The sequence below is a fragment of the Spodoptera frugiperda genome, chromosome 7 (genome assembly GCF_023101765.2).
Source record: "Spodoptera frugiperda isolate SF20-4 chromosome 7, AGI-APGP_CSIRO_Sfru_2.0, whole genome shotgun sequence".
NCBI lineage: Eukaryota > Metazoa > Arthropoda > Insecta > Lepidoptera > Noctuidae > Spodoptera > Spodoptera frugiperda.
The window spans coordinates 10,808,324-10,824,494 of NC_064218.1; the positions used below are offsets into that span (position 1 = coordinate 10,808,324).

The 16,171-nt window shown below is 38.2% G+C and overlaps 1 protein-coding gene across 1 annotated transcript; it reads left to right on the forward strand.

The window, feature by feature from the left end:
* The first annotated feature begins 464 nt into the window (after nucleotides 1-464).
* LOC118266009 (uncharacterized) lies at nucleotides 465-11,525 on the forward strand. Its single transcript, XM_035579345.2, has 3 exons — nucleotides 465-1,258; nucleotides 8,605-8,835; nucleotides 9,738-11,525. Exons 1-3 carry the CDS (start codon nucleotides 500-502, stop codon nucleotides 9,918-9,920), a joined length of 1,173 nt encoding a protein of 390 aa, XP_035435238.2. The 5' UTR covers nucleotides 465-499; the 3' UTR covers nucleotides 9,921-11,525.
* The last annotated feature ends 4,646 nt before the right edge of the window (nucleotides 11,526-16,171 follow it).

Below are 16,171 nucleotides of genomic sequence, written 5' to 3' on the forward strand. Positions count from 1 at the left end.
AGATAATCGTAGACAAGCAAACATACATAGTAAACATATGTACGGAATAAACTGAAACCTTCCTTCTTTTTATAAGTCGTTTGGTAAACTGATTTCTTATCTCAAGGTCACGGGGTCAGGGTCTTACCAAGCAAGGAACTTTGTCAACAACAAATTATTACTTACCTCCTTAAAAAAATTGTTGAGAATATGTTATTTACCCACTTATTTTGATTGATTCGCGTTTTGTTACTGCATGGTATCCTATAAAACAATCACAATGTTTTACACCACTTACTCATTTGTTAAATAACTTATTTTTTTTAATTATGTTTTCTTATAAACATAATAAATATGTGTTTTTTGTATCTCTTCTGAATGGAGAATTTTCTACCTCATCTGCACGAATGGAATAAACAATTATTTATTTAAACAAATAACCATAGACTAATCTAGTTTCGTTTGTGCACTTGGATCATATTTCAATGACCCGAGGTCAGTCTTAGACCAGAAGCCAAACATGTCGCAGCAAATATTGCACAAAGTGCTCGCCAGAGTCGTGAAGAAGCTGCAGCTGCCACGTGCCAACATCTCCATCAAGAACCTGACGAGTGGCGGCGCCAACATAACGTCGGCTCTGTACTCCGTCACCATCAGTGCGCCAGACCAAGGCCACTTGAAACTCTTCGCCAAAGTAGCTGATGTCAACTTAAAGCTCCGAAAGCAGATGAACATAGAATTACTCTATTCAACCGAGCAGATTGTGTACAATCACCTGGTCGGAGTGTACGAGAAAATACAAGACAAATACTACATCAGCCCTGAGCACAGGTTCGTGTTCCCCAAGTTCTATGGAGGCGAAGATGCGGTGGGACAGGAGACGGTCGTGATGGAAGACGTGACGTCGAGCGGCTACTCCCCATACAGCCGGTTCGAGAGTATTGACTGGGAGCACGCAGCTGTAGCAGTGGAGGACTTAGCCAGACTGCATGCGCTATCCTTCGCATACCAAAAGGAAGATATAGAAGGCTTTACCAAGGATACGCAAAGATTAAGATTCGTAAGAGAAAAGATGGACTTTTCAGACATGAGGAAAACGTGGCGTCAGATAGGTGAATCGGCTATGGCGGTAGTAAAAGAAGAACACAGAGAGAAATTTTCAACGATAATAGATGACAATTCGACACAAGAGGTGTTCTTCAGATTCAGGGCACCTCTGAGCACGATAGTTCTGGTTCATGGCGACTACAGAGTCAGCAACCTGATGTTCCGGCGCGTGGTAAGCATCCGTCATGTTATTATCCAGCAATAGACAATTTACAAAAGAAAATATAATTCATTTTCTGCCATGGCGGTAGTTATAACATAGCATCTGAGACATGATGCATTTTTATATTAATGTTATTAGACAGTAACCTAATTTATTTAAAGTTTTGAGTATCATCGTTGTTTACAGTTGATTTAGCGAGCGTATCTGTGTGTACCTCGTGCCTGCTATACATATATACAGTTAGAGCGTCATATACACATATGTCATCGATGATAATTAATTAGCCAAAATAAAGTTAGTTGCTCAGGCGCCGAGGAATGTTCTCGCGTTCTTGTAGTGCAAACTATATTATCTTTATTACTCGTATCTGAAGAAACAATGACATAACCATACAGCTGTACAGTAGTTGAACTAAGTTTTATAAACACCCTCCTAAGAAGAATTAAGTTTACTGTCGCACTCAGTGACAATTTTGCATTGAAAACAATTTGCTAAGAAATGGGTTAAGTAACCATTACATGAATCTGAGTACGGGGGATAGTCTGTTATAATAGGGTAGATAGTACTGAGTGAGTGTACCTTTAATATACCCACTTTTGATTGCCAATGTGAATCTATTATTGCTAAATAATGAACAATTATTGAGAATTTTGTAGACATAAGAACCCTTTTTTTACCAAATACAATTAAAAAGATCAGAAACAATATCATTCAACTACTAACCGCCGTACTCAGAGTCATTTAATGGTTACTTAACCCAGTCCTAAGCAATTGTTTTCAATACAAAGTCGTTACTAAAGAATAGTTTATGTACTCATTCAATAATGTCTCTTAGTAGGACAGTAAGACTATTTGTTCTATACTCTCTCTAAGCTGAATCGAATGGTATATTTACGTTCAATACTAGTATCTACACATTCTACGCTGTAGTATTCACATACATAATATAATTAGCATGTTATTTAATTCTCAGACTTCCTACTTGAAACGTGTTTGCAATATATATTGTGTTAGTCGGTCTGTCGGTATTAGCGCATGTAAATGTTAGATATTGTTAATTATTATACTTGTCTTCATTTGTTGCGTAATTATTGCCAGTAGTCTTCCTTAGCGGCTACCCTATTGATCTTTAGTTTTATTGCATATAATGATTCCATTAGCTATTTGTACCTTTAGTACACGTAAAACAAACGCTTTACGTGTAAATTAATAGAAGCGTGAGCGCATTCGGCGTTCTGATTTGCTGGCTCGAATAAACCATCCAATCACAGCGTCGAACGCGCTTTCATTTCGATCTCCTTAAACGTAAAACCAACTCGTATTAAGGTTACAGTAGAATCATCAGTAGTTATTACTTTTTTCACATATCTTTTGTAGTCTTCTTGAAGGTAGATAGAAAAAATAATTTTTAGTTCTACCTACTCAGTCCGTTACGTTTTGAATTATTCATTTTGAAATACCCAGATTTTTCTTAAAATAGTTTTTTCATTCTCTCTTCTATCATTCCACTGTTTTTTTCGTAATGAATCCTCATTTAAGCCATTCATAGGTTGTTCTTTTCGTCTATCTTTTAAAGCATAGTACTTAGTAAATAAGTATCTGACGAAAAGAGGGTATACGTAATTAATTATCTCACCTCACATACGGTGGAAATGTACATTCATTGTATTAAAACCTTTTTAAATATTAAATGAAGGCTGTTGATTACATATTATGTGTGTACTTAGTATATATTTACACACGTTTTACTGCATTCTGCATATTGCTTGTATGAGCATTAAATTGTTTAAAATTGTTCTGACTTGTTCAAATATACGTATTTGAGGACAACTGTGTATTTCTCAATTGTGTGGTTCTTGCTTCTTCTTACTTATTGTGTGTAAAGATAAAACAGTACGAGTTTAGTACGAGTTTACCTTACGTTAATCGAAAACGAAACGAGAGCGCGTTCGGCGCTCTGATTGGCCGACGCGAATGAACTAACCAATCAAAGCGCCGAACGCGCTCTCGTTTCGATCTCCTTAAACGTAAAACAAACTCGGATTAAGGCTATTGATATTACCATTTTCGATTTACTAAGGATGTTAGTACTGTAAAATGGGGTGAATAGGGATCGAGAGGTGAATAGAGACAGAAGAGGGGTGAATAGGTATAGGGAAATTCTTCATAGTATCTATTCACCCCTCTTCTGTCCTTATTCACCTCTCGATCCCTATTCACCCCGTTTTACTGTAGCGTTTTTTGTGTTTAGACAAAGTACGAAAATATACTGCCAAGGCAGAATTTATGCGGTCTATTGTAGCTGGTCGTTTTCAGACTGTACCTTATAAAAATGTAGTTTAGGTGACAATGAAGTCTATTCGGTGTATCTATTAATGTAGGTAGGTATATAGATGTTTGTTACAAAACGTCAGATGAATAGTAAAAAGCGTGGAGGTAGTTGCAATAATGATGATTCTATATTTTTTGTTTAATTACATCATAACTTATGTCTAGATTAAAGAGAAGTATTATACGTATAGGTACTATATTATAGTATTTTGTGCATACGTCAACATCATAATTTCAACTTTGAGTTTTTTCCTCTCATTAGGTCCCCACAGTGGAAGGTGTTAGACCACAAATAAACGATCGATCGGAACCGTCACCGTACCGTCAGTTTGGTCCGGCGGTCCGGCAGTATCCGTTGAAAATGTGTGGCGGCCCGTGCGCCTCACGATCGAATATGGTTCGGAGCGCACCAAGTTCGTGGACCGGCCCGAACCAAGTTCGATCGTCTGTGAGTACTTTTAAAAATACATTATAGTAGGTAAAGTTTACCCTTGAGATTAAAATAGTATATATTGTATATAGCATATCCAAATTGTAGAATATTATTTTTCCCTATTTAACATCGCGATTGTTATCCTCTAAAGGGCTGGTGATGGATGGACTTATAATATAACGTGGGTTAAAACCATTTCTTGCATGTGTATGTACATTATTACCAACTTAGAATGTCGACAAAAATATGATGTTGATCCGTGTATGTTTTTATTAAGCAAAAAACTCTAGCTTTTATCTTGCGACCTCCAACTTATTAGTAGGTCCATCTATATATAGTCCTCTATTTAGACGACTACAAGATTATACAACTTCTCGGAAGGTAGATCTAAAATAACGTTTGGTAAAAAACTAAACCGAATACCTCTTGTCTCCTTTTCTCACGTGCAGTGCTAGAAAGGGACGGATACATTCCGGTATTTAGGTCAGCGTCTCGTGATTTTTTATTTGTTTTCCTTTGAACGCTTTGAAGAGGAAGCTTTAACTGGATTTTAGAGAGAATAAAAATTGTCGAAACTGCCGAATTACTCGTAGTTGTTGACAAATTGAACAATGGCCATGACAGGTCGTTGTGGCCTGGGCCAACGAGCCCAAGGCCACCGGGGGCCATTGAATCTATTGGCATAATACAATGGAATTAGGGCGCCACAACCTAGCGGAAAATTCTCTGACCGTGGTTGATTTTTTTGTGAAAACAGTCGCATTGTGGTTTCTAATCTATACATTTTTTTTAATTTACGTCATTGAGTACCAATATTTTTACGTGCTTGTGTTACGCACGGGTACCTACACGAGGCTTCAAATTATACAAAATTGCGTTATAAGTATTTGAGGTTAGAATTCGAATTTGAATGCCAATAAGTAGTTATAAGATACCGTTTAAAGTAAAATGTTGAGGGTGGTTATAGGACATAGGACAAAAGGAAATATATTTAAAGAAGGTGGGTTCTGTACTTTCAAATGTGTTATACTAACGACATCTTTAGACTAGTTGGAAAAACTGTAAGGTTTGGATTTAGAATAGTACCCACGGCGTTCGGTTGGGTTTTCACATAACATTTTTTTTAAACATTTTATAACTACATTTTAATAGAGCTATTGAAGAATTTTTATTAAAAAATCTAAAACACTGTAACCGTTTTGTGTGTAATTGAGCATCACACGTTAATGATACAACTAAACTGTATTTATCTTCTGAATACTTAGTACATGTTTGTGGAGTAATTGAAATAAATTGCTCTGGCTTTGACCTTAAACTCTGGTAATGATAGGAAGTGTGTAATGTAGGCGCAGTGGTTAGATTGTAACACGCTAGTACCGTCCTAAGAAGGAACAGCTACATTATTGTCATAATATACTTCGTGTCACTCGTGGAGGCTTGGAGATTTAACACGTTTTTCATGCAAGAAGGCGCGAATTTGAACCATACCAACGTGATTTTTTCTGTGTTATTTATGTACTTTCTAACGCCCGAATACTCAAATGTTACAAAATTTTAAGTTGTACTTAAATATCGTGCTATCACCGTCATTTTATAAATAATTGATAGTGATAAAACTACATTTGACAGCGTCTTAAAATTGAGTAGCGTTTGAGTATTCGGACATAAGATTATTTACACCGCATTGACAAACGATTAAGAAAAATATCTGATGATCTACATAATCTTCGAATTTATCTAGCTAATTTCCTAGAAATAGGTCTGCCGTCATCAGACTTTTACGTTATTTGACGTAAAAGTCTGATGACGGCATAACGCACTATTTCATACAGCAATCATAGAAAATATCGTTTCGACGTTTCGATAAAAGTATTGAATTTTACTAGTAGGAAACTAGACTATTGTCACTTGGTTCTTGATGATGATTAAAAAACTATTATACCTAAGTACTTACCTAGATTATAGATAACTGATAGTTATTTTTCATGACTATAGTAAACATGGTACGTGACAGTTATTAAAGAAGTAATTACATTAACGTGACAAATATTTTACTCGTGTCCCATCTACACATGGGCAATAAAGTTGTAAGTCATGAAAGTCGTGAAAAAAACGACGTGAACTATTAAGTAGAAATAATTTATATACTATGTAACAATTGGATACAAACGTTATCCAAATAAATGTATGAAGACCTTATTGTTTTATAAATACCTATATGTATACATATTTTTACTTAAATGTTGCTTCCCCCACTCAGGTGTGTTATTATCGGTCGATAATGCATTTTGTATCAAAATGTATTATCAGTCATGTAGTTATACACTGCTACGATAATAAGTCAATAATATAAACGTCGCAAGAAGTAGGACGTTGCGTTTTTCCGTCCTGCGATATTCTGATATGCGTTCTAGAATGTTTTGTACTGAAGTATACGTATTCAATTTAAAGGCAGAGATAGCCAAGTCAAGATATTTTAAACCTACAAAAGTTTTCAATATATTTTTAGAAGCATTTAATTAACAGGTAAAGTATAATATGTATAAGTATGTAAATATGTGTGTGTGAAGTGGAATGATACAACCATGAAGTAGATTTTTATCTTCAACCGATTGAGCTGTTTTTTTGCATGACTATAAATGATAAGCTACAGAAAAGTTTGACTTTAAAATGTTTTTAGTAATACAACTTCACTTCAAACGCAATAAAGTATAACCTATCTTCAAAGCCCGAGTGAATAGGTTGCTTATGGGCAGACGTGCTCCATCGTAAGCCGCATCATCACTTGCCATCAGGCGAGAAAGCGGCCAAATGTCGGCCCATTAAACATTTGAAAATCGATTAACATAAAAGTAGTCTATGTGTGTCTGTATCTACGCAGCGAGACATCCCATTAGATATGTAGATATAGTACGAACATTTGTTTGTAGCGCCGCGGTACACGAGTACCGAGTCCGTATTTACTTAAAAAATATACGTTCAAGGCCACGTTGTACAGAGGACTTAGTGCAAGTTTGTGTTACGTAGAGCGAGATTGAAACGAGTTCCCGTTCGGTGCTCTGATTGGCCGGCTGTAAAAGCAACTCGTACTAAGCCCCCTGAACGAGGAGCATGTGATCAGTAGGACAACTCCAGTTCTCGAATGCGAAGTTTCGTTTAACCTTCGGCCGTAAGTTTTATTGATGTACTAATAGAATTACTGGAAATAACGTTTTATTTTCAATATCATAGCATAACCTATATATTTATCTTCATTTCATTCGATCATTTTTGTTCACAAAGGTTCGCAATAAATGGAATTGTAGTACGAAATCTACGAAGTTTCGGACGAAACTTCGTTTTTCATTGAATTAGAGTAGGCCTCCTGACCCGGACGTTATTTGTCAAACACCATTCGTGCTGTCATTGTAACGAAGTTAGATAGTTATCAGCCATTATACAGGTCGGTGTATAGGCATACTAGGTACCTGGAATTGTTATGAAGGTGACATACTGCACCTTCCGTAAGACAAGAGCTGAGGTGCTAGATATCATTAATATTTTTCAGGACAGCCATTTTAAGGTTTTTATAGGAACTTTGGCATATGTAACTCATTTTCGGAAATTTTAGCACTTCGATCCATGTCTTATCGAAAGTGCGATATACTTAAGTATTGATAAGAGTTTTTTTATCGATATGACATTTTAGCACCTAGTAATAAAATGTAAAAGGTTTGTCATCTCAGTGCAATACACAGAGATAGGTTTAGGTATGATCTGAAATAAGTAGATGATGATTGTCATGTATTTTTTATCACAGTGACGCGTGTGAAACAGCTTTTATGTAAATATTTTTTTGGAGTTGCTCATAAAAATAAGTTAATTTGGTTCTGTTTGCATTTTGCGTGGTTTCTGTTATCTCGAAAACGTTACTGTTACGTAAATCCAAAATATGTAATAATAGAGTTTATTGTACAGTGTGATACTGATAAAAGTGTGATTAGATTATTATTTTATATCTGAAGGTTTTATTACTGCATGCCTACATACTACATTGCAACAGTGTGTAAAGTAAAATTTAGTAAGAATTTAATAATTTCAAAGAAATCAATTACAAATATCAATTGAACGTATCTCGGAGCTGCGGACTACCTGGCGTTATCGGGGCTCCGGCTCGAAAAGCAGCAATAGGAAGGAGGTGGTTTTTAGTCCGATGTTTGTGGTTGACTGCACGGTTGGTGCGGTGGCTAGGCAACTGGCTGCCGCGCAACGGGTAGCGGGTTCGATTCCCGCACGTAGCAACTCTTTATGTGATCCACAAATTGTTGTTTCGGGTCTAGGTGTCATGTGCATGTGAACTTGTTTGTTTGTGAACGCACCCACGACACAGGAGAAAATCCTAATGTGGGCAAAAGTTTTTTTTTAACGTTAGAGTCTGACACTCCCTCTCGCCTCGCTCAAGGTGAGAGAAGACATTGGATGATTTTCCTCAAAAAAAAACCATATCTACCCACAAAACACATTTCTCTATACATATACCTACCTCAAACTTTTCATCCCACCAAGTACCTTATGACAGTTAGATTCTGATGGCTTTACCTTATTATTCCAGAATGGCGTCCTGCAGCAGATTGTGGTGGACTACCAGACCGTGCACAGCGGCTGCCCAGTCACCGACCTGCTGTACCTGGAGTTCCTCGGCACAGACCAGGCGTTCCGCAAGAAGCACCACAATCGCCTCTACGACTACTACTTCTCCGAACTCACTAAGGCGTTGGACCGGTTCGACATCGACGTGAACAAGGTCTACCCCAGGGAGACGTTTGAGAAAGAAATTAAGGAAGTAAGTCATTTTTTCCTTTAGTTATGTAGGTACTTGTTTCTCTTCCAAATTATTCCTCTGGTGTTGCGGGTGTCCGAAGCGGGGTTAATCCCTTACCACCAGGGTCATCTGATAATGACCACCTTAAAAAGCCACTTATTCGTAAAAAAAAGCTTGCTGCAATACTGGCGAGAGTATAAAAAGACAAAAATAAACCTTAAATCAATGGCACATAAGTTCTTGTATGTTATAATTGATAATCCATTAGCACAGTCTAGAAAAGATAAAGAAGTCTGTTGTCTGTCGTTCTGTCCAGTTCTTAATAGAAGGTAATCAATCATTCGTACTGACTCTAATAAATAACAAAAAAACTATGGTGTTACCTTGAGCTTGAAAGAGAAGAATATAAAGCGTAACATACAATTATTATAATTGTAATTTCCTGATTATGTAAATCACACTTAGATTTTTCATGAACATGAAATAATATATATATCGTAGCAGTGAATGATTTTGCAGGTTTAATTTTAAACACACTTCCTGCCGTACTCAGAGCCATTAAATGATTACTAAAACTATTCCGTAGTAACGATTTTGTTCCGAACACATTGGCAAGTGACTGTTAAATGACTGTGAGTACGGCGGTTATTCTTCAAACGAGAGAGTGATAATTTTGAAATTGATACACTCACTTTTCACCCGTTGTAATTGGTACATAATATAAGTTCTATCGTAGTAATAACTAGAGGTGACTGTGTTTTGCCAAACAAGAAAAAATGGTTCTACATTACTTGTTACTGATATCTATCTATTGACGTTTCAAAAGTGCCTTATTTGACGTTTCAAAAGTGCCTTATTTAGGATTAATTGAAATAAATGCTTTGACTTTGACTTTGACTAATTATACAATGTTCTAATTCCAGATGTACAGTGTAGCCCTAACTATCGCGATGGTGGTGCTGCCGCTGGTGCTGGTGGACACGGAGCGCGCCCCCCTCATGAGCGAGATCGAAGGAGTCAACGACTTCGCCATCAAGCCCTCGCAGCTGTTCGCCACCCGGTTCAGGGAACTCGTCAGCGACTGCATCGAGTGGGGAGGTCTATAACGACACTTTTAGATAATTTAATGACCAATACTTAACTTTGACATAAAATTATTAATTAATGAATTATAATTCCCAAAATAATTGTTCGTTATACAATATCTTTTGCTAGTATAGTTGATGCACCCATTCTGCTCCATTTGTTAATCAGGTTCCCATTCTATTTCCCATAATGTTGTTTTTTGTCATTTGACATAACTATACAGGTATAATTTTTTTGACATCAATATTTGCTATAATTGACATTTTCTATAATTGACATTTGCTATAATTGTTTTTGGTATAATTTGCTGTACCTTGTCCTTACACATAGCGTTTTAGTAAATATATATCACTATGTGAAATGACTGGGTGTCAGTACGTTAAGCTTATCTACACTTAAATAAACTACGGTTCAAATAAATTATGCCTGTGACTAACTTGTTATGTATATGTTATGTTACACACTTAAATATTAATGTGATTTAATGGGAACCTCGCTAAGTCCATGTTACAGGCTTGCTTTGTGCTTAGGACCTTTTTTAAAATTACGCTCTGGACATATATAATTATTAAATTGACCAATATTTTTTATGTTAATTAGAAATATCATGGCTAAGATAAGGTTTCTTTATTGCTATTTAAATGTATCATATGTAATTAAACGTTATTTCAATGGCAGTTTGGCTCTGGTTAAGCGATAATTTGAAACAATAATAATTATGTGACGAGTATTATTTTAGTTAACATAACAATAGTTTTAAATAATGTATTGATATTTTATTGATTGTGATAATTATAATAATTTATATTTTTCATTCTTTCTGAACGGAAAGAATTAATGATTATAATTAAAACGATATTTAAGGTGGCAGTTGACATAATGTGATCGATTTTAAATCTAAATGTAAGAGTACTGTTTTACTCGTAGAAAACCTTGCAATAGAAGATAAATTTAATTGAAAATAATGGCTTACTCGCGTGAAATATTCGGGATAAAACTATACTAGTTTGGTTCAGGTGAGTGAGACGTAGTTTTCAATTATACAGTACGTATAACATTATTATACAAAAATTAGAGCTGCAAAAATTGTAAAAGAAGAGGAACATTTGAGCACATCATGTATACCAATGAAATGAATATATTTACATATATTGAAAGGTTTTGTACCAATAAAACATATAGTACATAAACTATCACCTAGAAAATAATTTTATTCATATTATACAAACATTTGACTACAATTTTGATTAGTTTTTAAATATTTTAGTTACCATTCTTCTTGACATTACGGCTGGAATCAAATAGATGGACCGTTTTTTTAATTAAATTTTGAAAATTGAACTTTGTGATGAACCTTTTTTGTTTTTTTTTTATGTGATACAGAAAGTTATGCGTCAAACCGACTGGGGTACACATTATACCTGTTTTATGTATTAATATTTTTATTTTAATATCAAAACAAACTAGTAGGTGAGACGCTGATTATTCTGTGAGCCACAAATTAATGTTAGAAGTAAGTTATAAGGAGACGAAATGTGATGTTCACGTTTATTTGTACCTAAATATATTATACATAGTTTAATGTTAATGAATTTCTTGCGATAAATAAATAATTATGATGGTCATTGTTGATTGTTTTATTTTAAGGTTTAGAATTTGTTTTATACTTAATAGGATGGCGTTTGGCAACCATCTCGCCTGGTGGTGAGCTATGATGTGGCCGATGGTGGAGCACGCCTATCTATAAGAACTGGGTCACTAGGCACTTGAAGACAACCAAGTTGTATTTTGTAAGAAACACAGACTCCGGCAAGAAGTTCCATTCTTTAGCGGTTCGCATACGGAAACTTGAAGCAAAACGCTTCGTGCGAATTGGTTGCATTTAACAAGGATTTGTTTTAAATCCATAACACTGGCGTAACTGGAATGTACTTACTAGGGTAATCTCCTCGAAGAGTTACGTGGGTAGGTATAACAGAATTAAATTATACAATAAAATTATCTTGATCCTTATTTTTATTACCCTTTGACAGTATTCATATTTAAAATCGTATTTACTACCTAATTTAAATAATTTAGGCTTGGGGTATAATTAATCCATGAAGATTTATGAAAGTATATTTCCAGAGTAACTTTTAAACACAAATAGCAATATTTATTACGACGAATACTACCGAAAACGGATAGCGCCTGCGTTATGTATCTGCGACTTTTTTATACTGTAGTGATTTTACATATTTTTTATGGCAGGTGTTTTTTAAATGGGGTAAAATCATCCAATGATTTCTCTCACCTTGGGTGAGGCGAGAGAGAGTTTCAGACTCTTACTGAGTAAAGACCACCCCGTTCCTACTCCTTTTCTAGGAGCCGGAGCCCCGGTAAACCCGCTAAGTAGTCTGCACTAAGCAGCAGGTAACCTATTACCTCCTGGGTAGTCCGTAGAAAATAATATGCCTAGGATATTTCTTTCTTTTGACCATGCTACCACACTGGTGAAACGACGTGTAATTGTGCAGATAAATGAATAGGTACAGATATTGTAATTGACTTACGAAAAACCAATAGCAATATGTTGAATGTTGATAAGTTGCGGTTGTTTTTTTCAAGACGGCCGTTATAGTACGTAAATTCAGTTAATATTTCTTTAGTTGTAATTAACCGATTGAGTAAGTATTATTACTTAAAACAAGGAAATAGGTACGGGGTGATGTTTGTGCGATGTAGAACTTGTTTTGTCTATCGTTAAATATGACTAATTTAATGTCAGAAGTCGGACTTCTGGCATTTGTCATGTTAATTTTTGAAAATTAATGTGCGTCGCCACATTATTATTAATTTTCATTTAAATAGAAATATATATTCATAAATTCAGTTAAAAAAAATATCTTGTTGGTTGAGCAGTCATAGAATATTTATTCCATAAATTATAGCGTATCGTTACGCCTTCCTATACCCTATATAGGCGTAGGCAGAGGTGCACATTAACACCCACGTTTCACCAGATATGAGACAGGTCCCATGTAATGTAATGGATGAGCCTTTCGCCTTTTACCGGACACAATTCCAGTGTGCATTGTTAATGAGTGTTTTAAAAACTGGAAAATACACCAACCATCATTTCTTTGTCCGAGCCGAGAATCAAATTCGGGACAATGCTACTGAGCAGTGTACGTACTTAGGTTTTGACCTACCTAAGTAGGTAGGTAGGTAGCCCGGTCACCAAGGTGAGTGGAACCGGCGAGAGATGTCGCGCGGTGTTCCACAGGGTTCGGTTTTGGGGCCGCTCCTGTGGAACATTGGTTACGACTGGGTGCTGCGCACCGACCTCCCGAACGGCGTCAGCGTAGTCTGTTACGCCGACGACACGCTGGTGCTAGCGCACGGGAGGTCGCACCAGGCGGCGGCCAACTTAATGGCGAGAGCGTTTGCGACAGTTGTTGATAGGATCCGGCAATTGGGACTCGAGGTGGCGCTCCACAAGTCCGAGGCCATGTGTTTTCATGGCCGCGGGAACGCACCACCTCCGGATGGGTCCCAAATAACGGCAGGAGGGGTTACCATCGGCGTCGAGACGACGATGAAGTACCTAGGACTCGTCCTCGACAGTCGATGGAACTTCGTGGAGCATTTCCGACGTTTGGCTCCTAAGTTGGAACGGACGGGGGCTGCACTTAAGCGGCTCCTGCCCAACCTCGGGGGCCAAATGCCTCCTGCCGGAGGTTGTACGCGGGGATCGTGCGGTCCATGGCCCTCTACGGAGCCCCTGTGTGGGCGCCGACCCTGATGCGGCGACCAGCTCGGGCGCTGCTCACGTCGCAGAGGGTCATGGCCATCCGGGTGATCCGCGGATATCGCACGATCTCCGGAGAGGCGGCTAACCTCCTTGCCGGACTCCCGCCGTGGGATTTGGAGGCGAAGGTGCTCGCGCGCGTCTTTAGTTTGCGCGCCGACGCGCGTCGCCGGGGCGAAACTCCACTGCCGCGCCAGATTAGTGCGTGGCGGGATGAGCTCCGGCGCGATCTCATGGCGGAATGGCAACAGCGACTGTCGCAACCGAGGGCTGGGCTTGCTGTCATTGCAGCGGTAAGTCCCCTCTTTGAGGAGTGGCTAGAGAGGCGCCACGGCGTCCTCACCTACCGCCTGACGCAGGTGCTTACCGGACATGGAAGCTTCGGTAGGTTCCTGTTTCTGATTGGGCGGGAGGAAACGCCCGGGTGTCATCACTGCGAAGACCGCCCGGAGGACACGGTGGAACATACGCTTGCGGTCTGCCCTGCGTGGGCTGAGCACCGCCGTGTCCTCAGGGATGTGGTCGGCGACGGCGCCCTCTCGCGTCCGGCACTGATACAAGCCATGGTGCGTAGCGAGGGGGACTGGGATGCCGTCTCCTCCTTCTGCGAAGCAGTCATGCTAGCTAAGGAGGAGGCGGGGCGCGTGAGAGAACGAACCTTTTCACGCCCCAGCCGTCGCGAGAGACACTCCGGGCGTCGGGGATCGCGCGACGATCTCCGGCCACCGTAAGTGCGGGTCTGCGGACGGCGAGCAAGGGTAGCTCGCTGTCCGACGAGAACTAGAACCGTGCGTGCGGCGCGTCGCGTTCTGCGCGCGCCTCAAAGAGCCATCAGACCACCACAGATGGGGCCCAGTAGGGCTGATGCCTAATCCGGAGCTGCGGACTACCTAGCGGGTTTACCGGGGCTCCGGCTCGACGGGCAGGAGTAGGAACGGGGTGGTTTTTAGTCAGTAAGAGTCTGACACTCCCTCTCGCCTCGCCCAAGGCGGGAGAAGTCATTGGATGATTTTCCACCCTCTCAAAAAAAAAAAAAAAAAAAATAGGTAGGTAGGTAGCTATCTAAGACCTTAGTAAAATACAGTGTACCTATAGAAAAACTAATCTGATTTGTTTCAACATTATTCATACTGCTAAATCAAATCCAAATTTTAATCCCACTCAACACTTTATATCGAATTAAATAATGTGTGATGTGAACTTAATTAATGTAGTTATTCTTGTACATAAAGAATCTGACAGATTACCTTAATAATTTGGTTAAATAATGAGTCGTGTTTTGAGTTTATATAAACAAGAAAATTTGTCAACTTGGATAATTTACTATATATTTTATATTATTATCCAGGATTGTATCTAGTACTTGGATGTATACCAATTCTAATAAACTGGATTCACAGCTCACTACGTCCGCGATGCAATTTGCGACGAGTTCACTTAAAAATGGAGTTACAAATAGAATACGATTAGTTGAAACTGGTCTCATAAACAAAGGAAGACAACAAACCGCATTTTTTTCTTATTTCCTCGTACTGAGTACTGAGGCTAGTTGTTTGTACCTTATTATTATATTTATTTACTTATGTACGCCTATTATGTCCCACGATAGTGTGGCAGCGTGGGTATTCTCGACAATTAAATCTAGTATCATGCGCTTGAATGCCGCTTATGTTTTAGATCATACCTAGGCTAGGCGCTATGGCTCTACGACACAGGAGAACATCCTATTGTAGGCATCGTTTTTGTTAAAAATAAGACGAATTTTGGTATAATGTCAGTTAAAAGATTTGTCTTACATGGCTCCGGGTTTGTTTGTGATTAATAATATTTAAAAGTACTTTATGTTTTTAACCCGCCACTGGTGACGTGTATTTGTCTTACATAGTCAGTGACCCTGGTCCCCTGCACCGTGATTTTGTTGTTTATGTATTATTTTTTTATTATTATTAGATTTGTTAGATAGATATTTTGAATTAGAAACGATATAAAATAGGACATTGACATTGGAAGGACACAAAATGACATAAATATACAAATAGAAAATAAAAGAGATAAAATGGCATGGAAAGGAGATAAAAATACAACGCCCGCATTGCTGTTGCGGGGTGGACTAATGGTAGAGGGCGTGTAGTAAGGCAGCTACTCGAAATCGCAACCTAATTCGATAAACAGTTTAAAAATTATACTTAGTTTTTAAATTACCCGGTCTCATAGACATATAGGTCACCAATGGCGGGTTAAATAACTTATCTAGTCTGACCATTTTCGTGTTACAAAAAGTCTCACTTCTTGTAGTACGGGCTGTTAATTCACTATTATACCTAATTAAAATTTATGAGCCATATTCTCGATTTTTCTCAAATAAAAACTTGGGCTGACAAACAAACAATAAGACATTAAGAGCGACGTCGCGGCGGTGTGACGTCCTAGGTCAGTTGTGCAAGTAGATCAAACAAGGATATCTTGCGGCTCAATTGACCG